This window comes from Microcebus murinus, chromosome 16 (genome assembly GCF_040939455.1).
Source record: "Microcebus murinus isolate Inina chromosome 16, M.murinus_Inina_mat1.0, whole genome shotgun sequence".
NCBI lineage: Eukaryota > Metazoa > Chordata > Mammalia > Primates > Cheirogaleidae > Microcebus > Microcebus murinus.
The window spans coordinates 33,471,159-33,493,250 of NC_134119.1; the positions used below are offsets into that span (position 1 = coordinate 33,471,159).

General features: G+C 43.0%; 1 protein-coding gene across 5 annotated transcripts in view; it reads right to left on the minus strand.

Moving 5' to 3' along the window:
- Positions 1-3,998: 3,998 nt before the first annotated feature.
- Positions 3,999-22,092, minus strand: part of NDRG3 (NDRG family member 3) — a 138,436-nt gene continuing 120,342 nt past the window's right edge. For all 5 annotated transcript variants that reach the window (XM_076011102.1, XM_076011103.1, XM_076011100.1 and 2 more), the window contains 7 exons: positions 17,640-17,743; positions 16,113-16,178; positions 15,944-15,995; positions 11,068-11,115; positions 7,387-7,422; positions 7,250-7,301; positions 3,999-4,303 (listed from right to left, as the gene is read on the minus strand). In XM_076011102.1, the coding sequence (XP_075867217.1) occupies positions 4,122-4,303; positions 7,250-7,301; positions 7,387-7,422; positions 11,068-11,115; positions 15,944-15,995; positions 16,113-16,178; positions 17,640-17,743 (540 nt within the window). In that variant the 3' untranslated portion in view covers positions 3,999-4,121. The remainder of the gene's footprint in view (positions 4,304-7,249; positions 7,302-7,386; positions 7,423-11,067; positions 11,116-15,943; positions 15,996-16,112; positions 16,179-17,639; positions 17,744-22,092) is intronic.

Consider the following 22,092-nt stretch of genomic DNA (forward strand, 5'->3'; position numbering starts at 1 on the left):
AATCACCTGGGTAAAAAAAGTAAAAAAAAAAAATATAAAAAAAAAAAATAATGCTTAAGTTGGGGCTCTAAAAAAAAAAATAAAAAAAAAATAAAAAAAAAAAAAGAATCACCTGGGGATCTTGGTCAGTCGTAGACTCTGATTCAGCAGGTCTGTGGTGGGCTTCAAGATTCGGCATTTCTAATAAACTTCCAGGTGATGCTCGTGTTGCTCGTCTGGGAAGCACACTTTGAGAACTACCGTGCAGAATGTGCTCTTCAAAGTGTGGTCCCCAGACCAGCAGCCTCGGTATCACCTGGGAATTTGTCAGACTTGCAAATTTTCAGAACTGATCTCACATCTATTGGATCAGAGAGTCTGGGGACAGGTCCCCTGCAAGCCTTCCAGGTGATTCTGAATCATGCCCAAGCCTGAGAATCTGTGGTCTAGATCAAGACTGACTCTGACTGAATTATCTTTGACATCTGGGTCGTTACCTTTAGCCCACAGTTTATTAAAATTTCACCACACCCATTTGCCTTGGGGGGTGAGTAATCCTGGAAACAGATGCTTGCTTTCTTTCTTCTTTCTTTCTTTTTCTTTCTTTCTTTCTTTCTTTCTTTCTTTCTTTCTTTCTTTCTTTCTTTCTTTCTTTCTTTCTTTCTTTCTTTCTTTTTCTTTCTTTCTTTCTTTCTTTCTTTTTCTTTCTTTCTTTCTTTCTTTCTTTCTCTCTTTCTCTTTCTCTCTTTCTCTCTCTCTCTCTTTCTTTCTCTCTTTCTCTCTTTCTCTCTTTCTCTCCTCTCTCCTCTCCTCTCTCTCCTCTCTTCTCTCTCTCTCTCTTTCTTTCTGAGACTGTCTCTCACTTTGTTGCCCAGGGTAGACTGAGTGCCATGGCGTCAGCCTAGCTGACAGCAACCTCAATCTCCTCAGCTCAAGCAATCCTGCTGCCTCAGCTACCCAAGTAACTGGGACTACAGGCATGCAGCACCATGCCCGGCTAGTTTTTGTTTGTTTTTTGTATATATACATTTTTTTAGTTGGTCAATTAATTTCTTTCCATTTTTAGTAGAGACGGGGGTCTCACTCTTGCTCAGGCTGGTTTCGAACCCGTGACCTGGAGCAATCCTCCCGCCTCGGCCTCCCAAAGTGCTAGGATTACAGGTTTGAGCCACCGGCCCGGATACAGATGCTGTTTAACACAGAATGGCCCGTTACGTGGAGACGGCTCCTCTCTCCAGCTCAGACAATGCAGCCTTTTCTGGTGTCTTTCCAGCTACAGCACACTCCTGTTTAGGTCTCAGGGTTCCTGCCAGGCTCTCTCCCTTGCTCCTGGGGAAGGCTGGTTTGATATTTAACTATGCAGGCATGTGGTAGGTAGAGCTGAAGGAGCCAGAGTAGAGTAACTGTGCAGGTAATTTCTAATCAGGATGTTAGAATGGGTGGTAGCAGCCACTCAGGGCAGGGAAAGCATTCAGCACCCCCATTCCGTACCAGAACGGGCAGGCTCCATGTCATTTTGCAAGTACCTCCCATGGATGCAGCGACCTGCTTGTACTTAGGGTAGCACTAGTCTCTGTATCACTCAAAACTGATCTGAGACAGTGGCTTCCTGAAATTATTCTTGGTACAGATATAGCCATTTCTGAAGAAATACAGGCTGGTCTCCTAGAGGATCCCAGACAACTGGCTGTAGATTATTAAAGGATAGGCAGGACTCAGCAATCCCGTAGAGATGGCAGAGCTGAGGTGTGCAGCACCTTGCCAAGACCTCAGCTTCTCTTCCTTCATCACACACAGCACTGTTGGGCTTCTCACAATGTCTGCATTGAGGGAAATACAGACATGTCAGATGGAACTGGGATTCAGTCCTTGCTGGCCTTATTGGCTGTAGAACCTTGGGCAAATGATTGATCCTGAGGCTTCATTTCCTCCCTATAAATGGACAGTGTCACTGGGGGGGGGAAGTGATCACATGTGAACATGCTCAGCACAGAACCAGCATTTAGTAACTTGGTCCTGCCTGAACCCAATGAGTAGCTTGAGAGAAATAACACCAGCAATCAGGTAACAATGAGACATATACAGCTTTATTAACAATCTGTAAAAAGTCATACTCTGGCAGAGTGATATATTCCTTATCTCAGCAGAAAGCAAACAATGAGTCTGAAAAGCCCCTTTCCGAGATTTGGAACCGTATAACCCTGAGCTTACATCGCAATGCTTCCAAGAACTGGGCTCTGGCTGCGTGGCAGTTGGTCTCCATGGCTTTCACCCTCCTCCAGCAATACTTTCTGGCTGGCTGTGACCCTTCACATAATAGTAGACAGGAAGCTGAAAAGTTTTACCTGGACAGGGCTGCCCTTACAGGTGGGTCTCTTTCCTCCTACAAAAGGGACTTCATAGGATTAAGAATCTTTCTGAGAAATGGGTACTATGTTAATTAAATTTAGCTTCCATTAAGTCTGCTGAAATCAAGGCTTACTTCACTCTCCCCATCACAGACTTGGGAGGCACTTCTTGTGGACATATGGATGTCTGGTAAGTGGTATCCGACACTGTGGCAACAGCAGTTTTGCTCTTGCAGAGCCGAGGCCTGGCATTTTGTTTTCTGTCTTCCTGTGCTAAGAGAGTCCAGTAATTAAACCACACTTGCTCCTTGGAAAAAATTCTGTTGTATCAGAACCTCATCATTCATGGGTTTCTTGTATGAAATAGACTGTCTCCCTCCCTTGAATTTATAGAATAGTATTTATGAATTCATCTGGACAGAGGGGGCGGATGGCCACCCTGGCTGGCTCCTTATGAACAGGTACCTTCTCCAGTTGGTCACAATCAGTCAAGGGTCTTAGCAGTCATGATCTTCCACATTCCTCAGAGCTGTTCTCTCCTGACGTCACTTTGCAAATCACGTTGACCAATTTGGAACCAATCTAGAAATCTGTTCTGCATATTTCCCTTAAAAACATCAATGGGAGGCCGGGCGCGGTGGCTCACGCTTGTAATCCTAGCACTCTGGGAGGCCGAGGTGGGCGGATTGCTCAAGGTCAGGAGTTCAAACCCAGCCTGAGCGAGACCCCGTCTCTACTATAAAAAATAGAAAGAAATCAATTGGCCAACTAATATATATATATAAAAAATTAGCCGGGCATGGTGGCTCGTGCCTGTAGTCCCAGCAACTCGGGAGGCTGAGGCAGTAGGATTGCTTGAGCCCAGGAGTTTGAGGTTGCTGTGAGCTAGGCTGATGCCATGGCACTCACTCTAGCCTAGGCAAGAAAGCGAGACTCTGTCTCAAAAAAAAAAAAAAAAAAAAAAAAAAAAAAAAAAAAATCTAATCCAGTAGAAGAGGAAAGTTAAAAAAGAAAAAAAAAAAAATCAATGGGGCTGGGCACAGTGGCTCACGCCTGTAATCCTAGCACTTTGGGAAGCCGAGGCGGGAGGATCGCTCAAGGTCAGGAGTTCTAAACCAGCGTGAGCAAGAGTGAAAACCCGACTCTACTATAAATAGAAAGAAATTAATTGGCCAACTAATATATATAGAAAAAATTAGCCAGGCATGGTGGCACATGACTGTAGTCCCAGCTACTCGGGCTGAGGCAGTAGGATTGCTTGAGCCCAGGAGTTTGAAGTTGCTGTGAGCTAGGCTGATGCCACGGCACTCACTCTAGCCTGGGCCACAAAGTGAGACTCTGTCTCAAGAAAAAACAAAAAGACATCATGGATGATGCTAAAAAATGTCTTTTTTTGTTTGCATTAGCGCTACAAGAAAGCATATCTAAAATCACACAATTATGCACACACAAACTCAGACACGCGTGCTTGCATACACACAGAGTTGGGATCAAAGGATCTCATCTGATACATGGTTGGGGAGCATAGGAAAAAGCTGGCGAGAGAAGATATGGAGATTGGATCAGCTAACAATGTTGGAATGTTATAGTCATGGCATGGAAGTGGTTCTTAATATATACAAAAAAGGGGGTGGGCAGACATGAAGAATGATAAATCCAGGCTACTAGAGAGAGGTTCAGTGGCCATACATGAGTTAAAGATAGTAGAGGCCGGTTTACTGGATGTAATGTTACATTAAGGAGTAGTCATTTGAAGAAGGGTGGACTTGTATGGTCCAGGGGAGGAGCATCTGCTTAGCAGGACACCGCCATCGTCGGGTGTCTTTCCAGGACATCAGGGCACTCATGAGATTCTTGAATTCCATCTGACTGATGGCTGGTGACAGACCGGCTGAAGTGACTTTCTCCAGAGCCCATGCTACTTGAGGTTGAGTGGATTCGTGATCTGGCCAGCCGGGTCATGCTGACAGATGGTACTGGAACAAAGAAGCAAGAAGACTAGAAAAGGGAGCCCTGGTTATGCTCAGCTAATCTAGAAGTTTCACCAGAGGTTTTGTGTGTAGCCTCTCCAACCCATTTACAATGACACCCAGGACAAAATACAGCCATCCCCATTTTGCATTATTAGCTCTAGGTGAGTGGCAAAACCCCTAAGTCCAGACAGAATCTAGCCTCTTAGCTATGCCCACGCCATTCACACAGTGATTATGAAGGAGGCTTTAGGAACCCAAACAGGTAATCAAAACCTACAGTGCATGCAAGACTACACCAAAGAAAAGACAGACAAACCACACAAGTATGAAAGTGTTTCACAGACACAGTGCAAGCCCGATACAACAAGACTACCATCCGTGTCCACAGGCTACCCTGACTACCTGGGGAGGAGGGCGAGGAGACACGTAGGCAGGTGTGGGTGGAGGGGAGGGAAGCTACACCTGGAGCTGACTTCTACACAGGGATGAGGCATAGGTTGCTGGGAAGGAAGAGCTCTGGGGTTAGGTGTTGACCTCAGACTCGTGTTATGCCACTGCTTGACCCTAAGGTCCTTCCAGCTTGGATGGGACAGGGCTTTACATGGCATATCCTCCTGAGGCACCAGCCACTCCCACAGCTGTCATTTCAATGCTGGGGTCAAAGGTGCCAGAGTTCTCTGGGCACAGTCTCTGACACTCCCATTTAGAGTCAAGGCTGCCCTTCCATTCCTGCCTGTGGCTGGGGATTAATACTAGGGTCAGTAGGCGGTAGTGGAAGGGGGGCCCTGTCTGTTAAGCTTCAGCTGCTATTATGACCCTGGATTAGGGTCACAAGAGAAGGCCTGGCCCTTACAACCAGATCCTTTCTTCCTCCTGGGGACCGGGGCTGGAACTATAGGCTAAACCCCTTGGGGCATAACGAGCCACGTTCTATCGGGCTCTCACTGCACAGGAAAACCGCGGACATGCTGCAGGCAGCCAATGCAGCCAGGAGAGCGTGGCTGGGAGGCAGGGTGTGGGGCCAGCACAGAGGAAGGTACCTGACTCGGTGCTCAGGTGACTGAGCTGCACATATGGAACTGGAAGCAGGATGGACACAGGAAGAGCCAGGTTAGTGACCAGAGAGTGCTAAGTGGCAACCTCAGCTGCCCAGTAGACACTGACAGAATACTCTAAGCCAGGGATCAATTTTTATTGTAAGGTTCCAGAAAGAAGGTGAGGCTGATAGATATTTCAATAACATCTCAGAGGTTACGTCTCTCAACTAGACAAAGGCAATTATTTTCCCCTCCACTATAAACAGTCATCTGCGTTTGATCATAAAGGGGCTGGAAGATCACCTATTTCCTAGGAAAGGGATGACAATGGACTAGTAGAGGGAGTTCTGCTCCTCCCAGCAAGCCTGGGGGCTGTGGGTGTGGGCTCGGTTGGTAGCAGCTCACAGACGGGGATGACACAGCCACTTGAGACAAGACATACATGGTCTGCCTGGCAGGTACAGGGCTGCACCCAGGGGCCAGCTGCCCAGAGCAGCTGACCAAGTGGCTCACAAATGGCCATTATCCACATTGATACCAAAGACAGGAGAAAATCACCGTACTGGGTAAAGAGCTCTGTACCTGGGTGTAAAGGTTTTTCTTAAAACTCCAATAAAAGACCAAGCATAGATAATTCTATGACAAATGAGAAAGCTTGGGGTCTCACAATACGAGAGACCAGGACAACAGCATATGATATGGTCATATCCTTGCACTCGCTCTAAAATACTCCGCAACTTTATGTTCTATAGTGGAACAGATTAAACCAAGGACACCACTCTTTCCTTCTGGAGTCTCCATCTTGTTTCTCTAGGCCAGGAGTTATTAAACAGCTGAGTTCAAACACAAATTGCTGCTAGGATAGCCTAAGCTTCAGTGGTTACAATAGAGTCAGACTGCCTTGGTTTGAATCATGCTCTGTAGCTAAACTGTTACCTTGGGAAATGTAATTAGCCTCTCTGATCCTCAGTTTCCTCTTCTATAAAATGGGACTAATAGGAGAACTTACCTCTTAGGTTAAGAATATATAGTACCTGACACAAGGTAAGTGCTTAATAAGTGTTAGCACATTACATCTATGCGCAAATGAATGCTCCATAAACATCCTGGTTTCTACTTTCTCTAGCATAGGTTATGTCCTAAGAATTGTGGCCTCCCAGATGTCAAACTGACTGCCATTATTCATCAATCTATTTTTTTTTTTTTTTTTTTGAGACAGAGCCTCACTTTGTTGCCCAGACTAGATTGAGTGCCATGGTGTCAGCCTAGCTCACAGCAACCTCAAACTCCTGGGCTCGAGCAATCCTTCTGCCTCAGCCTCCCAAGTAGCTGGGACTACAGGCATGTGCCACCATGCCCGGCTAATTTTTTTTTTTTTATATATATATATCAGTTGGCCAATTAATTTCTTTCTATTTATAGTAGAGACGGGGTCTCGCTCTTGCTCAGGCTGGTTTTTGAACTCCTGACCTTGAGCAATCCACCCGCCTCGGCCTCCCAAGAGCTAGGATTACAGGCGTGAGCCACCGCGCCCGGCCTAATTTTTTCTATATATATATTAGTTGGCCAATTAATTTCTTTCTATTTATAGTAGAGTCGGGGTCTCACTCTTGCTCAGGCTGGTTTAGAACTCCTGACCTCGAACAATGCGCCCACCTCGGCCTCCCAGAGTGCTAGAATTACAGGCGTGAGCCACCGCACCCGGTCTCTATGTAGTTTTAGTTGGCCAATTAATTTCTTCCTATTTTTAGCAGAGTCAGGGTCTCCCTCTTGCTCAGGCTGTTTTTGAACACCTGACCTTGACGGATCTGCCCACCTTGGGGCCTCCTGGAGTGCTAGGATTACAGGTGTGAGCCACCGCACCTGGCCTATTATTTATAAATCTTTGTTAGAAACGTTGTGTGCTACTCACTGTAGCCCATTCCCTGTAAAAAGTATTTGAAGGCCTCGGTGAGCTTCCCAGGCTGTGGGGACAAAATAAGCAGGCATTAATTTTTGCATAGGCAGAGATACAGGATCCAACAGGCGCTTCAAAAAACATCTCCTTACCTGAACTACTTGAGGCAGTCCCCCACAGTCTGCCATCTAGAAGAGGAAAAACATGTCAGTCAGTTGGGACTTACACGTAAGCAACATGCTATGACTATGTCAAGCCCTGTCCCATAGGACACAATCGAGTTTCAGATTCCTTAATGTTTAAGTGCATCCCAGTTTGCATGTCCTCACTGCTCTCCTATACATAAACCTGGACCCTAGCAATGACCTTGGATGCAAATCCAAAAGCGTTATTTAAGGTTTATTTATCAATAAACTGCAAGGCCTGACTTTCAGGCCCATGGTGGAAATTTTCTGTTGAGGTGTTGGTGAAGTTAACCACTGCCTTCAACCATGCTTCTGACTTTGCCTGAAGAATGTTACTTTCAGAGTCCTCAAACAGTCTGACCCTGACAACTGGGGCATCGTGTCTTTTAAGTTCCCCTCAACTCTACATTATCTTCACTCCATGAGGAAGGGGAGTTCTTCAATGAGGAGCTGATGCTGATTCAGCCACCTTGCTTAGTCAGCCACTTTCTTCTTACAGCTGAATTTGTGAGGCTACTTTTCACTTCATAAACTTTTTTTTTTTTGAGACAGAATCTTGCTCTGTCACCCTGGCTGGAGTACAGCTGTGTCATCATAAGTCACTGCAACCTCAAACTCCTGGGCTCAAGGGATCCTCCTGCCTCAGCCTCCTGAGTAGCTGGGAATACAGGCATGTGCCACGACGCCTGGCTAAGTTTCCTATTTTCTGTAGAGACAGGATCTTGCTGTTGGCTGGGGCTGGTCTCAAACATCTGGCCTCAATCGATCCCACTGCCTCAGCCTCTGAGAGTGCTAAGATTACTGCTGTCAGCCCGCATCCGGCCCAGCCTCATAAACCTTTATAACTGATTATTCTCACCTGTGCAAGGATCGCTAGGCTAGAGCTTCAATTAGTGTGCATTGGAATTACCCAGAGAAATTGTTAAAACTCAGATTCTTGGATTCTTGTCCTAGAGATTCTGATTCAATAGGTCTGGGGTAGGGTTCAAGAACTTGCATTTCTCCCTTATTAGAATAGTGGTGAGATTCGAAAAATATAGATGAGAATAAAAATAAAATTTAAAAAAGGAATAAGTTTTAAAATATTAAAAAAAAAAAAAGAACTGGCATTTCTAACAAGGTCCCAGGTGATAAATTTTGCAGAAAACAGTGTTTCTAGGACATGATGGCCAAATACAAGCTCACCCTCTTCTTCCCAGTTGCTATATACTCTCTGCTCAGAGCATATCCTTTCCAGCCTGTCATTTTTTTAAAACGGACATGAACTTCATGGTTTCAATTAACTGTCATTAACACTTTCTTTGAGGAGGGACTTACTGAGAATAAAAGAATGACAAAGAAGACTTACAAGTTTGAGATTAACAAAGTACATCCCTTGAAAATTCTATGCATAAGATTAGAAAGAAGGTCAGGCACGGTGGCTCCCACCTGTAATCCTAGCACTCTAGAAGGCTAAGGCGGGAGGATCACTCAAGATCAGCAGTTGGAGACCAGCCTGAGCAAGACCAAGACCCCATCTCTACTATAAATACAAAGAAATTAGCCAAACAACTAAAAAAAGAAAAAGTTAGCCAGGCTTGGTGGCACGTGCCTGTAGTCCCAGCTACCCAGGAGGCTGAGGCAGGAGGATTGCTTGAGCCCAGGAGTTGGAGGTTGCTGTGAACCAGGCTGATGCCACAGCACTGTAGCCCATGCAAGAGAGTGAGACTCTGTCTCCAAAAAAAAAAAAAAAGATTAGAAAAGAACACTGAACCTGACAATTATATTAATATAATAGACCAAACAGTCACAGGCTGTATTTTCATGAAGTTTAGGAGTTAAAACATGATTATAATATATAACCATGAAATAGTTCTCATATACAGAAAGAGAATATTGGGATAAACTATTTCAAAGACTGATACCCATCAGATAGTTTGAGAATCAGTTCAATCTGCCATAGGAGTTATCCACTTTATTCCATGCTGTTGTAGATGAGCATTTTTGCCCAGAAATTACCATGTTTATGGCTATTGTAGAACTTGGTTTTTGCTTACAAATACCGATTCAAACGTTAAATGAAAAACCAAGTTGGAACCACAAACTTTTTTATTTAATTCCTATTTTAGGCTGGGCATAGTGGCTCACGCCTATAATCCCAGCACTCTGGGAAACCGAGGTGGGTGGATTCCTTGAGGTCAGGAGTTTGAAACCAGCCTAAGCAAGAGAGAGACCCCGACTCTACTATAAATAGAAAGAAATTAATTGGCCAACTAATATATATATATAGAAAAAATTAGCTGGGCATGGTAGCACATGCCTGTAGTCCTAGCTACTTGGGAGGCTGAGGCAGTAGGATCGCTTGAGCCCAGGAGTTTGAGGTTGCTGCGAGCTGGGCTGATGCCATGGCACTCACTCTAGCCTGGGCAAGAAAGCGAGACTCTGTCTCAAAAAAAAAAAAAAAAAATTCCTATTTTAGACTAGCCCATTAATTGCCTGGCATCCAGGACTTTTTGAATTTGGTCATGTTAGAGCATTAATCTTATATTTCTAGGAACTATGGGCTGCTTCTGGTGATAGCACTTCCTTTTCCATTGCATTTCAAAGAGAAAGGGAAGAAGGCAGAGGTCTTCATAGTGAAAACATAGCAGTATACAACATAAGATCAGCATTTAAATCTACAGTAGTCCAAATTCAAACAAGGAGGTCAGCTACCTAAACATTTTAGTAGAGGCTCTACGAAAAGCCAAATTGAGACAATGCAAGGTTGAAACTTTTGCCTGAGGTATACTCAAAGAGTATACCCCCCCTTTGAGACACTTGATACTACCTAGAAATTTAGTCCAAAGTGGTTCTCTAGTTGCCCTAAGAGAAAGAAAATTCATCAACCCTCATCATTAGAAATGTTATTGGAAGCTTCCTTACCAATATAGCAGGATTTATAGCATGTAAAGAATTTCCATCCATTATCTTAATTCTCACATTACATAATGCTTATGAAGTTTTTAATTACATGGAAAATGTTATGTCATAAAGTTGAAGAAGACAAATACAGGGCTGTAAATACCCTCTGATTTAAATGATATAAGAATGTATAGGGAAAAAAAAGTGATATTTTACCACAGGTTACCTTTGGGTGGTAGGAGTAGGGATAATTTAAATTTGTTTTATTCTTTATGTTTTTCTTTATTTTCCAGTGTTCTATAATGAGAATATGTACAGGAGGAAACATTTTCAAAAAAGAGGATGAGGCCAGGTTTGGTGGCTCAAACCTGTGATCCTAGCATTTTGGGAGGCTGAGACGAGAGGATCACTTGAGGAGTTCAGTACCAGTCGGGGCAACATAGCAAGACTCCTCTCTAAAAAAGACAGAAAAATCAGCCCAGTGTGGAGGCACATGTGTAGTCTCTGCTACTGAGGAGGCTAAAGTAGGAGGATTGCTTGAGCCCAGGAGTTCGAGGTTGCAGTGAGCTATGATGATGCCATTGCACTCTAGCCTGGGCAACAAAGCAAGAACTTGTTTAAAAAAAAAAAAAAAAGAACAATGAGAAAATCATAAAGAGAGAAGCTTTGCTTTTTTCTGGGCAACTATTCCAGAAAACATGGTAATTGGGAAGCCTGTAGAATTTCCTTGCCAATGGTTTCAAGTGAGGGAAGATGACACATTACCTTTAGCAAACTTGTATTTACAGGGTTCAGGCGGGAATTGCATTCAACCTAAAATTTAAAAACAGGAGAAAGCAATTTTATAAATTGCTAGAAAAATAAGAAACAGCTTGGCATGAGAATGATCTTGCAAGATCAACAACTCAGACAGAGAATGGCTGAACCAGCCAAAGAGATTACCAAAATACATAGTGGGAGACATATGATGTACTTCATATCTGATATTTCTGAGTAGATCTAAAAACTGGCTAATTTCACTTTCTGAATCTAGTATAAGTAGAGTCTGTAAAGAATTACATGCTCAATCCAATTCTTCCTACTGGGTAGCTACATAACACGAAGGCAGTTACCTTACTTCATTAACAAGTGAACTAAGCGGTGGCCCTCTCCTGCTGGGCTCTGTTGATGGCTTCCCAGCACAACAGGCCATGAAGACTGAGCCCCAGGCACCCACCCCACCTCCCTTCTCACCCCTCTCCCAGGCTCCTAGGGCAGTGAGGTTCCTGTTCCTTCTATCCTATCTCTTTTCTGCTTCCAGGTCTTTGGCTATCCAAGTCTAAAGTTGAACTCTTTTGATTTTTTCTCACAGCAGCCATTGTAACGAAGAACTATTACTATAACCCCGTGCATTTACGTATCTGGTATCTTGTACTCTTCTATCCATGAAGGCAGGGACCTCAAAGAAAATGTTTTGAGGGATAATCTCTGTGTCCGGCAATGTTTTAGAGCTAATTTGATCAACCAGATCTCTCCTTTTGCCTGCTTGCCAAGAAAACCTGTGCTAGGGGATGGGCGTGGTGGCTCACACCTGTAATCCTAGCACTCTGGGAGGCTGATGCGAGAGGATCACTCAAGGTCAGGAGTTCGAAACCAGCCTGAGCAAGAGCGAGACCTTGTCTCTACTAAAAATAGACATAAATTAATTGGCCAACTAAAAATATATAGAAAAACTTAGCCTGGCATGATGGTGCATGCCTGTAATCCCAGCTACTTGGGAGGCTGAGGCAATAGGATTGCTTGAGCCCAGCAGTTTTAGATACCATGGCACTCTAGCTGGGGCAACAGAGTGAGACTCTGTCTCAAAACAAACAAACAAGCAAACCTGTGCTAGGAGTTTGGAATCCAGTGTGGTGAAAACATGTAATACAAAGCAAAATGAAACCACTTCAAAAATTTCACAACTGAGCTGAATGATGAGTAGGATTTCTACAGATGGATGGAGAGAAGAGGTAGGTGCTTGAAGGCTTCCAGAGTTGGGGGGCAAGCATAAGCAAAGACCCAGGAGGCGGGAAGCAAACGCCACAGAGGCAGCTGTGAGGCTAGGGTGCACTGAGGGGCGAGGCTGGGGGCAGGCTGGAGCTAACTGTGGAAGTCAGGAGGCCACACACGGTGTCTGAGGTAACAGATTTGAGTTGCTTTAGGACAGCAGTGGCTATATGACAGGCTGCAGAGGCAGCGAGCCAGTTGAGGAGTTATTAAAATTACCGAGGCAAGAACCACTATTAGAGCTGAACATTTGCTCTGGGGATTGCAGAGCAAATCCACTGGGTGGGCATGTATACAAACTCTTCTAAAATGAGGGGATAATCTAAAGGCCAGGATCACCAAATCAGAGTTTTGATTTGCTATATACAAAGGAAAATGCAGGCAGTGATAAACAAATGTACCAGTTACTATAGAATGTGCATTAACTCTAAAAAGTAGGAATTGAAAACTGGATCCCTGTCTGACACAGTGCTTAGAACATAGTAGATATACTACAAATATTTTCTAGAAGAATGAGCTCCCAAGTCTGGATTTAACATAATAAATCATAGTTTCCTTCATTCACTTTGTAATTTCTATAACATTATAATAAGTCTTGATATCTAGTAACCCAACCATAATTTGTGGTTTTTAATATGTCTACCCCTTCCCCAGCTCCCTGAATACAGAGATTCCACTTTATTTTTATATTCTCCATAGCACTGAGCAAATAGATGGTGAAAAAATGATGTTAAATTAATAAGTGAGCAAGAACAGCTAGCAACAGTGACTAGAACTTTGTGAATTATCTTCTTGCTCTTCCTTTCCTCTTAATCTCTACCAACTTGTGGATAAAATGCTCTGGCAGAGGAGCTAGGTTAGACTGTGTAAAGAAAGTATCTATTCTACGGCACAGATGGGTTCTTCTCAGGTAAACACTGAGGGTGTGGAAATCAGAAAAAGGAAGAGAACTTATCTATATGGCTATATTACATAGTCTTGAAAAATAATTGCTAATATGTTGCTTTAAGTCTATGCAATTTAAAATAGGCAAATAACTTTGGACCTAAGATTCACGGAAATACTTTGTATAATAAGGGAATTCTGATTAAGGGTATTTTCTAAAAACAATCCTATTTTCCTGTTTTAAGTAAATATGTTTATTAAAAACCATTTTTTTTTTTTTTTTGAGACAGAGTCTCGCTTGTTGACCAGGCTAGAGTGAGTGCTGTGGCATCAGCCTAGCTCACAGCAACCTCAAACTCCTGGGCTCAAGCAATCCTTCTGCCTCAGCCTCCCGAGTAGCTGGGACTACAGGCATGCGCCACCATGCCCGGCTAATTTTATATATATATTAGTTGGCCAATTAATTTCTTTCTATTTATAGTAGAGACGGGGTCTTGCTCTTGCTCAGGCTGGTTTCGAACTCCTGACCTCGAGCAATCCGCCCGCCTCAGCCTCCCAGAGTGCTAGGATTACAGGCGTGAGCCACCTCGCCCGGCTTAAAAACCATTTTTAATAGATATTTTTGTAGCATGTATTTCCCATCTTTTTAGCCTGAAAGGACTGACCCCTTTACAAAGCTTCTTCTTGACAAATTGGGATCACCCCTGTAACCTTATCACCTTTGAGGAATTTTACTTAAAAGGGTTGGGATTTAGGGTTATTTGCCTCTGTGTGTAAGCCATGCCATGTATTTTATATCAGACACAGAATGTTTTACAGGGCAATGCAGGGAGACATGAATATATTCTATCTTTATATCTATTTCAATCTATAAACATGCTCCCTGCCGTACAAACCTACTCACCTCTATTTATTAGACTCCATTTCCAAACAGCTTCACTCCTCAATATTCTACTCCATATAGGGCAGAAGTGAAGGCAGCCAAAGAAAATGAAGTAATTTCACACAGATATTTAGTTAAGTTATATATGCTGTGGGAAAGACGTAACAGACATATGAAAAACTGCCAACTTCAGGCTGGGCATGGTGGCTCATGCTTGTAATCCTACCACTTTAGGAAGTCGAGGACAGAGGATCGCTTAAGACCAGGAGATAAAGACCAGCCTGAGCAAAATAGCGAGACCCCATCTCTACAAAAAATAAGAATTAGAAAAAAATAGCCACGTGATGGCGCATGTCTGTAGTCCCAGCTACTCATGAGGCTGAGGCAGGATCACTTCAGCCCAGGAGTTTCAGGTTGCAGTGAGCTATGATGATGCCACTGCACTCCAGCCTGGGTGATAAAGTGAGCCTCCAACTCAAAAAAAAAAAAAAAAAAATTCCAGTGGACACAGTACAGTAAAATAGACAATTTCATATAGTGCTAGTGGCAATATACCACTATATCCTTCCTGGAAAGGAATCTGACAAAATGTATTAAAAACTTATACAAGAATTTTAGATACATTAATTCCACTTCTGGAAACCCATCCCAAGGAAATCATCAAAGATTCAGTCAAAGATTTTATAAGGATGTTGAGTAGCAACATTATTATTATTTTTTGAGACAAGGTCTTGTTCTGTCACCCAGGCTAGAGTGCAGTGGCCTGATTATAGCTCACTGTAACCTCAAACTTCTCAGTTTAAGTGATACTCCTACCTCAGCCTCCTTAGTGCTGGGACTACAGGCGTATGCCACCATGGCCAGCTCATTTAAAAATTTTTTTTACAGGCCGGGTGCGGTGGCTCAAGCCTGTAATCCTAGCACTCTGGGAGGCCGAGGCGGGCGGATTGCTCGAGGTCAGGAGTTCGAAACCAGCCTGAGCAAGAGCAAGACCCCGTCTCTACTATAAATAGAAAGAAATTAATTGGCCAACTAATATATATATAAAATTAGCCGGGCATGGTGGCGCATGCCTGTAGTCCCAGCTACTCAGGAGGCTGAGGCAGAAGGATTGCTTGAGCCCAGGAGTTTGAGGTTGCTGTGAGCTAGGCTAACGCCACGGCACTCACTCTAGCCTGGGCAACAAAGCAAGACTCTGTCTCAAAAAAAAAAAAAAAAATTTTTTTTACAAAGGGGGTCTCACTATGTTGCCAAGACCTGGTTCTGAACTCCTGGCCTCAAGCAATCCTCCTGCCTCGGCCTCCCAGAGTGTTAGGATTACAGGCGTGTGCCACCACACCGGGCCCCAAAATCTTGTTTATTTAATATAATCGGGTTTATGTTAAAGCAAAAGATAATAGTTTATCTTTGGGTAATAGGATAATAACTTACCCCCATCCTATTTTTAATTTTTTTCATATTTTTTTCTATAATAAGCATAAATCATTTTTATCAATGTGCTGTGTCCTTGAGAAGGAGGTAGAGTCATGGTGGTAACCTATTTCACATTGAAGGCTGAGGCTGCCAGAAATATGACAATAAGTAAATGCTGATTAGTTATACTATTTCCACAAAGTGAATTGCACCACACAAAGCAATCAAGGCAATACTGATTCCATGTGATGAAACCTAGTGAATGATGAGGAATTAATTTTCCAAACTGAATAAAGAGCAAAGCCTGACATATGCAATCAGAAATAACAAAAACTAGTGTTTACCAACTGTTTCCAGTGTGTCAGCAGTGTGCTACATACAGTTTATTACATCTGAATCTCATTCATCTTCACAACATCAGGACATACTTACCACAGCCTCAACTGCAGGTGAATTGTCCCCTACCACCAGCAAAGTTGAACACCTAGGGAAAGGCAAAATTAGAGGAGTCACTCAGCAAACAGGCATATAAACTCCACTAAGCACTGGATTAGTCTATGAAAGATATTTAGCAATTCGGTGATCAAACCGAGGGACTTACTTTAATGTTTTTAATTTGTTATCATTTCGGCCCACAGTGGGTCTTTTAATCCCCAGGTCTCTGCGTCTAGAAAAACAAAGGAGAAGTGATGTTCTTTTCAGGTAAAATCACAGCAACTCAGGTGACTTCCTGGTCAGAATCAGCAAGATGTATCAAGGAATGTGGAAACTATCTTTCCTTCACGCCTGAGGAGGGAAGGGCCCTGTGTGCTTGTCCTCGAGCAGCCACTTCATGGCATCCTGAGTGGTCCAGAGCAGGAACCAGGCTCCTGGCTCAATCCTGGGGGACTCTGTGGGAGACTATTTCACAAAAGGAGACGATATCAAAACTCAACAGTAATGCTGCTGAAGTCCTCAAGTCCCAAGTGTTTAATTTTCCACCTAGTTTCTAGGGATAAATTCCTACAAGAAGGGTATGACTTATACTTTTTTTGGTGGTGGTGGTGGTGTTTTCCTTGTAACTAACAGAGTTTAGCACAGAACTTAATCTTTCTGATTTCAACTAAAAACAGGGAGACTCTGTTATACAGAGGAAATAGACGGAGAGACAAGGGTCAAAGTCTGGCTTTGCTCCTCACTGTATAACTGGCTGCACAATTTTGTGTAAGTTACAGCTGATTAATTTCCTCAATCTTTATCCATGTTCGCAGGAACTTAGAAGGAGCTAACAATTTTACCTTGGAGAAGCTGGTCCCAAGATAAGATTTAGCATTCTCTCTCAGTGACTGGGGGAATGTGACAGTTAAGTTTTGGAATACACAAATACAAGATAATTTACTGGTGTCCATCTGTTACTTCTGGCTGATGACAAGATACCAGCAAAGACAAATTAAAAATCAAGGCCTATGACTTCTCTCCTTTGTCTTCCCTATATGCATTTCCTATGCTCCCTCCATTTATCTGTGTGTTTCTGTGTACATAATTTAAGTACCTGCTGTCTGAAAACTTCTTAAAACTACAACTGGCCGGGTGTGGTGGTTCACGCCTGTAATCCTAGCACTCTGGGAGGCGGAGGCAGGTGGATTGCTCAAGGTCAGGAGTTCAAAACCAGCCTGAGCAAGAGCGAGACCCCGTCTCTAATTAGAAAGAAATTAATTGGCCAACTAATATATATAGAAAAAATTAGCTGGGCATGGTGGTACATGTCTGTAGTCCCAGCTGCTTGGGAGGCTGAGGCAGGAGGATTGCTTGAGCCCAGGAGTTTTAGGTTGCTGTGAGCTAGGGTGATGCCACAGGACTCACTCTAGCCTGGGCAACAAAGTGAGACACTGTCTCAAAAAAAAAAACAACAAAAAAACTACAACTCGTATTTGAACATGCCTGAAACTGCTTTTAATTCACTTATTCTTTCTGAAGGCTGTTTTCATATGTCTTAAAGCCCTATCACTTCTGTGGTGAAACAAAACTAAAGCAATCCCCCATCATACACCAATGGGAATAGTTTATCACCCCTTCCCATCTCCTGTAAATGCCAATTATCTTTTTAGACCTTTCTGCATTTAAGTGAAGGAATAGGAAACAACTGTACCCATTATAGGAATCCAGGAAGAGTTGCAGGTTGTCTTGGTTGATATCTTGGGCAATATGCAGTCTGTAGGTCTGAATCAGGTCCAGCTTAGCCCGCAACTCTTCCTAGAGAATTGAAAGAAGACATAGGTAAACTTTCTGAGCTGCAGAACAAGTCCATCTTTTTTTCTTTTTGAGACATGGTCTCACTCTGTCATCCAGGCTGGAGTACAGTGGCACGATCATAGCTTACTGCAGCCTCAAACTCCTGGGCTCAATTGACTCTCTTGCCTCACTCAACCTCCCAAGTAGCTGGGATTATAGGTGGTTTTGCATTTTCAATGTCAAAAGCAAAACTTTGCTGCCCATGATAGGAAATAGGGCACAGCCTTGGAGCTACTGATGTACTGGCACGCTGAATGGCTAAAACCTTTTTTATTTGCACCAGACTGGTTTGGTGGGCATATTCTGTATCAGATGAGGGCATCAAAGAACCCATTATGGATTAAAGTACTAGCTGTGGAAAGTACTAGCTGTGGTTAGGCCACCTAACCATTCTGAACCATGGTTTCCTTATTTGTGTGAGATTTTATTTTATTATTCTAATTTTATAGATGGGGGTCTTCACTATGTTACCCAGGCTGGACTTACAGAGTCTCTGGGTCCAAAAACTCTGCAAAATCATAGTAGCTTGGGGTCTTATAACTAGAAGGCTCTATATTATCAGTGGCCAGCAGATGTGAATCGTTGCTGGATATGTAAACCAGGCAGGCTCTAAATGGCTAAAATATGCTTGTTTGGGCTATTTTATTTATTTATTTTTTTGAGATAGAGTCTCACTCTGTTACCTTGGCTAGAGTGCTGTGGCATCAGCCTAGCTCACAGCAACCTAAAACTCCTGGGCTCAAGCAATCCTTCTGCCTCATGCTCCTGAATAGCTGGGACTATAGGCATGCGCCACCATGCCCGCCTAATTTTTTCTATATATTTTTAGCGGTCCAAGTAAGTTCTTTCTATGTTTAGTAGAGACGGTTCTCTCGCTCTTGCTCAAGCTGGTGTGGAACTCCTTCAGCTCAAAGGATCCACCCGCCTGGGACTCCCAGAGTGCTAGGATTACAGACATGAGCCACTGCATAGCCAGGGCTATTTTAAAAAAGAATTGTATGTGTAAAAATTTAATTTTGGAGCTGGAGGGCTTTTGAGCTAATAGTCTGTAGTAAAGACATAAACCACCTAGGAACCAATCCACAGAGGCCATCGTTGGCTCATTTATATAGTTAACAAACCAGTCCAGACTAAAGCAAGGGAGAATGCCATGGGAGAGAATTCTTCAAGAAGATGAAAATGACAGAATACCTGATGTACTTGAATATACTCAACAAGTTGATTTATATTAATAGGGGAGGGAGTCTGAAATGTTGATAATATGTAGAACAGCAAGCAATACAAACAAAAATAAAAATAGGACAACTATTAACTCAAGAGAACACAAAATATTGTATAGAAAAGTAGTCATGGCCCTGAATAACATTTATTTATATATATATATATACTACTACAAATGATAGAATTTTTTTTTTTTTTTTGAGACAGAGTCTCACTTTGTTGCTCAGGCTTGAGTGAGTGTCGTGGTGTCAGCCTCACAGCAACCTCAAACTGCTGGGCTCAAGCAATCCTGCTGCCTTAGCCTCCCGAGTTGCTGGGACTACAGGCATGTGCCACAATGCCCGGCTAAATTTTTCTATGTATATTAGTTGGCCAATTAATTTCTTTCTATTTAGAGTAGAGACAGGGGTCTCACTCTTGCTCAGGCTGGTTTCGAATTCCTGACTTCGAGCAATCTGCCTGCCTTGGCCTCCCAGAGTGCTAGGATTACAGGCGTGAGCAACCTCGCCCGGCCAAATGGTAGAATTTGATCTAACACAAATTATGTTATATTGGGAAGATAAGGGTAGTGGAAAATACAAATGTGTGTCATGGAGACAAGGGGTGTGTGTATGTTTGTGTGTGTGTGTGGAAGAGAGGGAGAGAGATATCACCTGCCATAATGGAAAGCCAACAGATAATGCCTACAAATGAAAAATTAACAAGTAGAAAAACATGCATCTTTACAGAGATGGAGGCAAAAAGAATTTAGTCCATATATCCAAAAAGACAGGTATAAGAAAGTACACTGCAGCTTTATTCATAAGAGTAAAAAAGAAGAACCCTGAAAACAATTCATATGTTCATTCACAGGAAAATAATTTGTGGTATATTAATACATGGACAGCTGCTACACAGTAACAAGAAAGAAGGAACTCCTGACACATGGAATAACATGGATGAATCCCAAAGATAGTATGTTGAGCAAAAGAAGCCAGACCTAGACAAGTGTACGCTGTATGATTCCATTTAGGTGAAGTTCAAAAATAGGGAAAAGTAAACTATAGAGGTAACATAATAGTGAATACCTGGTTTGGGGTGCAGGATTGGTGAATAGGAAAGGACAAGAAGAAACCTTTGTGGAGTGAGGGAAATGCTCTATATCATGATTTGGGCAATGGTTACATGGGAGTATACATAGGTAAATGGCAGTTGATATACACTTACCATTTGTGCACTACAGTGTATGTAAGTTACACCTGAGTTTGGGAGAGAGCACCATGGAGGCAAAACCCAAAAGAATCAGAAGAATTAGAGTGGTTGTCTCTAAGAAGCAGAAAATGGGGTGGGTGGCAGATTCTTTATAATAAGCCCTACAGAACTACTCTAAAACATATATGAATTTGTAACTCTTATAAAAACATAACCTTATTAAGCCAGTCTGTTGCATTAAAAAAAAAAAAATAACCAAATAAAAAAAAGACTATGGGCTTTGGAGTTGGCCTGACCTGGATTCAAATGTTAGCCCCACCACTTACTATGTGGATAGCAGTGGCAAGTTACATTGCCTCTCTCACCCTCAGGTTCCCTGTCTGAAAATCGAGCTGTGATAGAACCATGTGAAAAAATAACTGAGTTTGTGCATCTAAAGTACTTAATCAGACTGGGCGTGGTGGCTCATGCCTAATAATCCTAGCACTCTGGGAGGCCCAGGCGGGTGGATCACTTGAGGTCAGGAGTTCAAAACCAGCCTGAGCAAGAGTGAGACACCATCTCTACTAAAAATAGAAAGAAATTAATTGACCAACTAAAAATATTTATATAAAAATTAGCCAGACATGTTGGCACATGCCTGTAGTCCCAGCTACTTGGGAGGCTGAGGCAAAGGATTGCTTGAGCCCAGGAGTTTGAGGTTGCTGTGAGCTAGGCTGATGCCACAGCACTCACTCAAGCCTGGGCAACAAAGTGAGACTCTGTCTTAAATAAATAAATAAATAAAGTACTTATCATAAATAATGAGTACTCAGTAAATGCTAGTTTTCTCTCCACCTACCATGTTCCTTCAGATGATATAGAAAATTAACCATGCAGACTGCAACTGAGCACCTATGAACCCTATTCATGCTGTGCTCCTCTCCCTACTCAAAACGCCTCACAGCTCTGATCCCATTACTCACTTATTTGATCACTCCTTTAGAGGTCACCCACCCTACATTTCCTTTTGGAAAGAGGACCTGGGTTCCCCAACGCAGTTGAGTCTCCTCCACCACTCAATAATTATTTATATGAAAACTGTAACTTTCTCTGTAGAATTCAGTTTCCTCATCAGTAAAAAAAAAAATCCATGCAGACTGAACAAGATAATCTCTAAGGTTCTTTTTTTTTTTTTTTTTTGAGACAGAGTCTCACTTTGTTGCCCAGGCTAGAGTGAGTGCCGTGGCATCAGCCTCGCTCACAGCAACCTCAAACTCCTGGGCTCAAGCATCCTCCTGCCTCAGCCTCCCGAGTAGCTGGGACTACAGGCATGCACCACCAGGCCCGGCTAATTTTTTGTATATATATTTTTAGTTGGTCAATTAATTTATTTCTATTTTTGGTAGAGACAGGGTCTCGCTCAGGCTGGTTTCGAACTCCTGACCTTGAGCAATCCGCCCGCCTCGGCCTCCCAAAGTGCTAGGATTATAGGCGTGAGCCACCACGCCCGGCTTCTAAGGTTCTTTTAGGACTAACATTTCCTGGTTTCTTTTTTCCCCTGAAATTTCTTTCTTTTTCTTTTTTTTGAGACAGAGTCTCACTCTGTTGCTCCAGCTATAGTACTGTGGCGTCAGCCTAGCTCACAGCAACCTCTAACTCCTGGGCTCAAATGATCCTTCTGCCTCAGTCTCCCGAGTAGCTGGGACTATAGGCATGAGCCACTATACCCAGCTAATTTTTTCTATTTTTGGTAGAGATGGGGTCTCGCTCTTACTCAGGCTGGTCTCAAACTATCTGCCCACGTTGGCCTCCCAGAGTGCTAGCATTACAAGCGTGAGCCACCACACCCGGCATGAAATTTCTATTTCTGTGATACCTTTCCCAGACCTCCTCATGGCTCTAAAGATGTTTGGAGA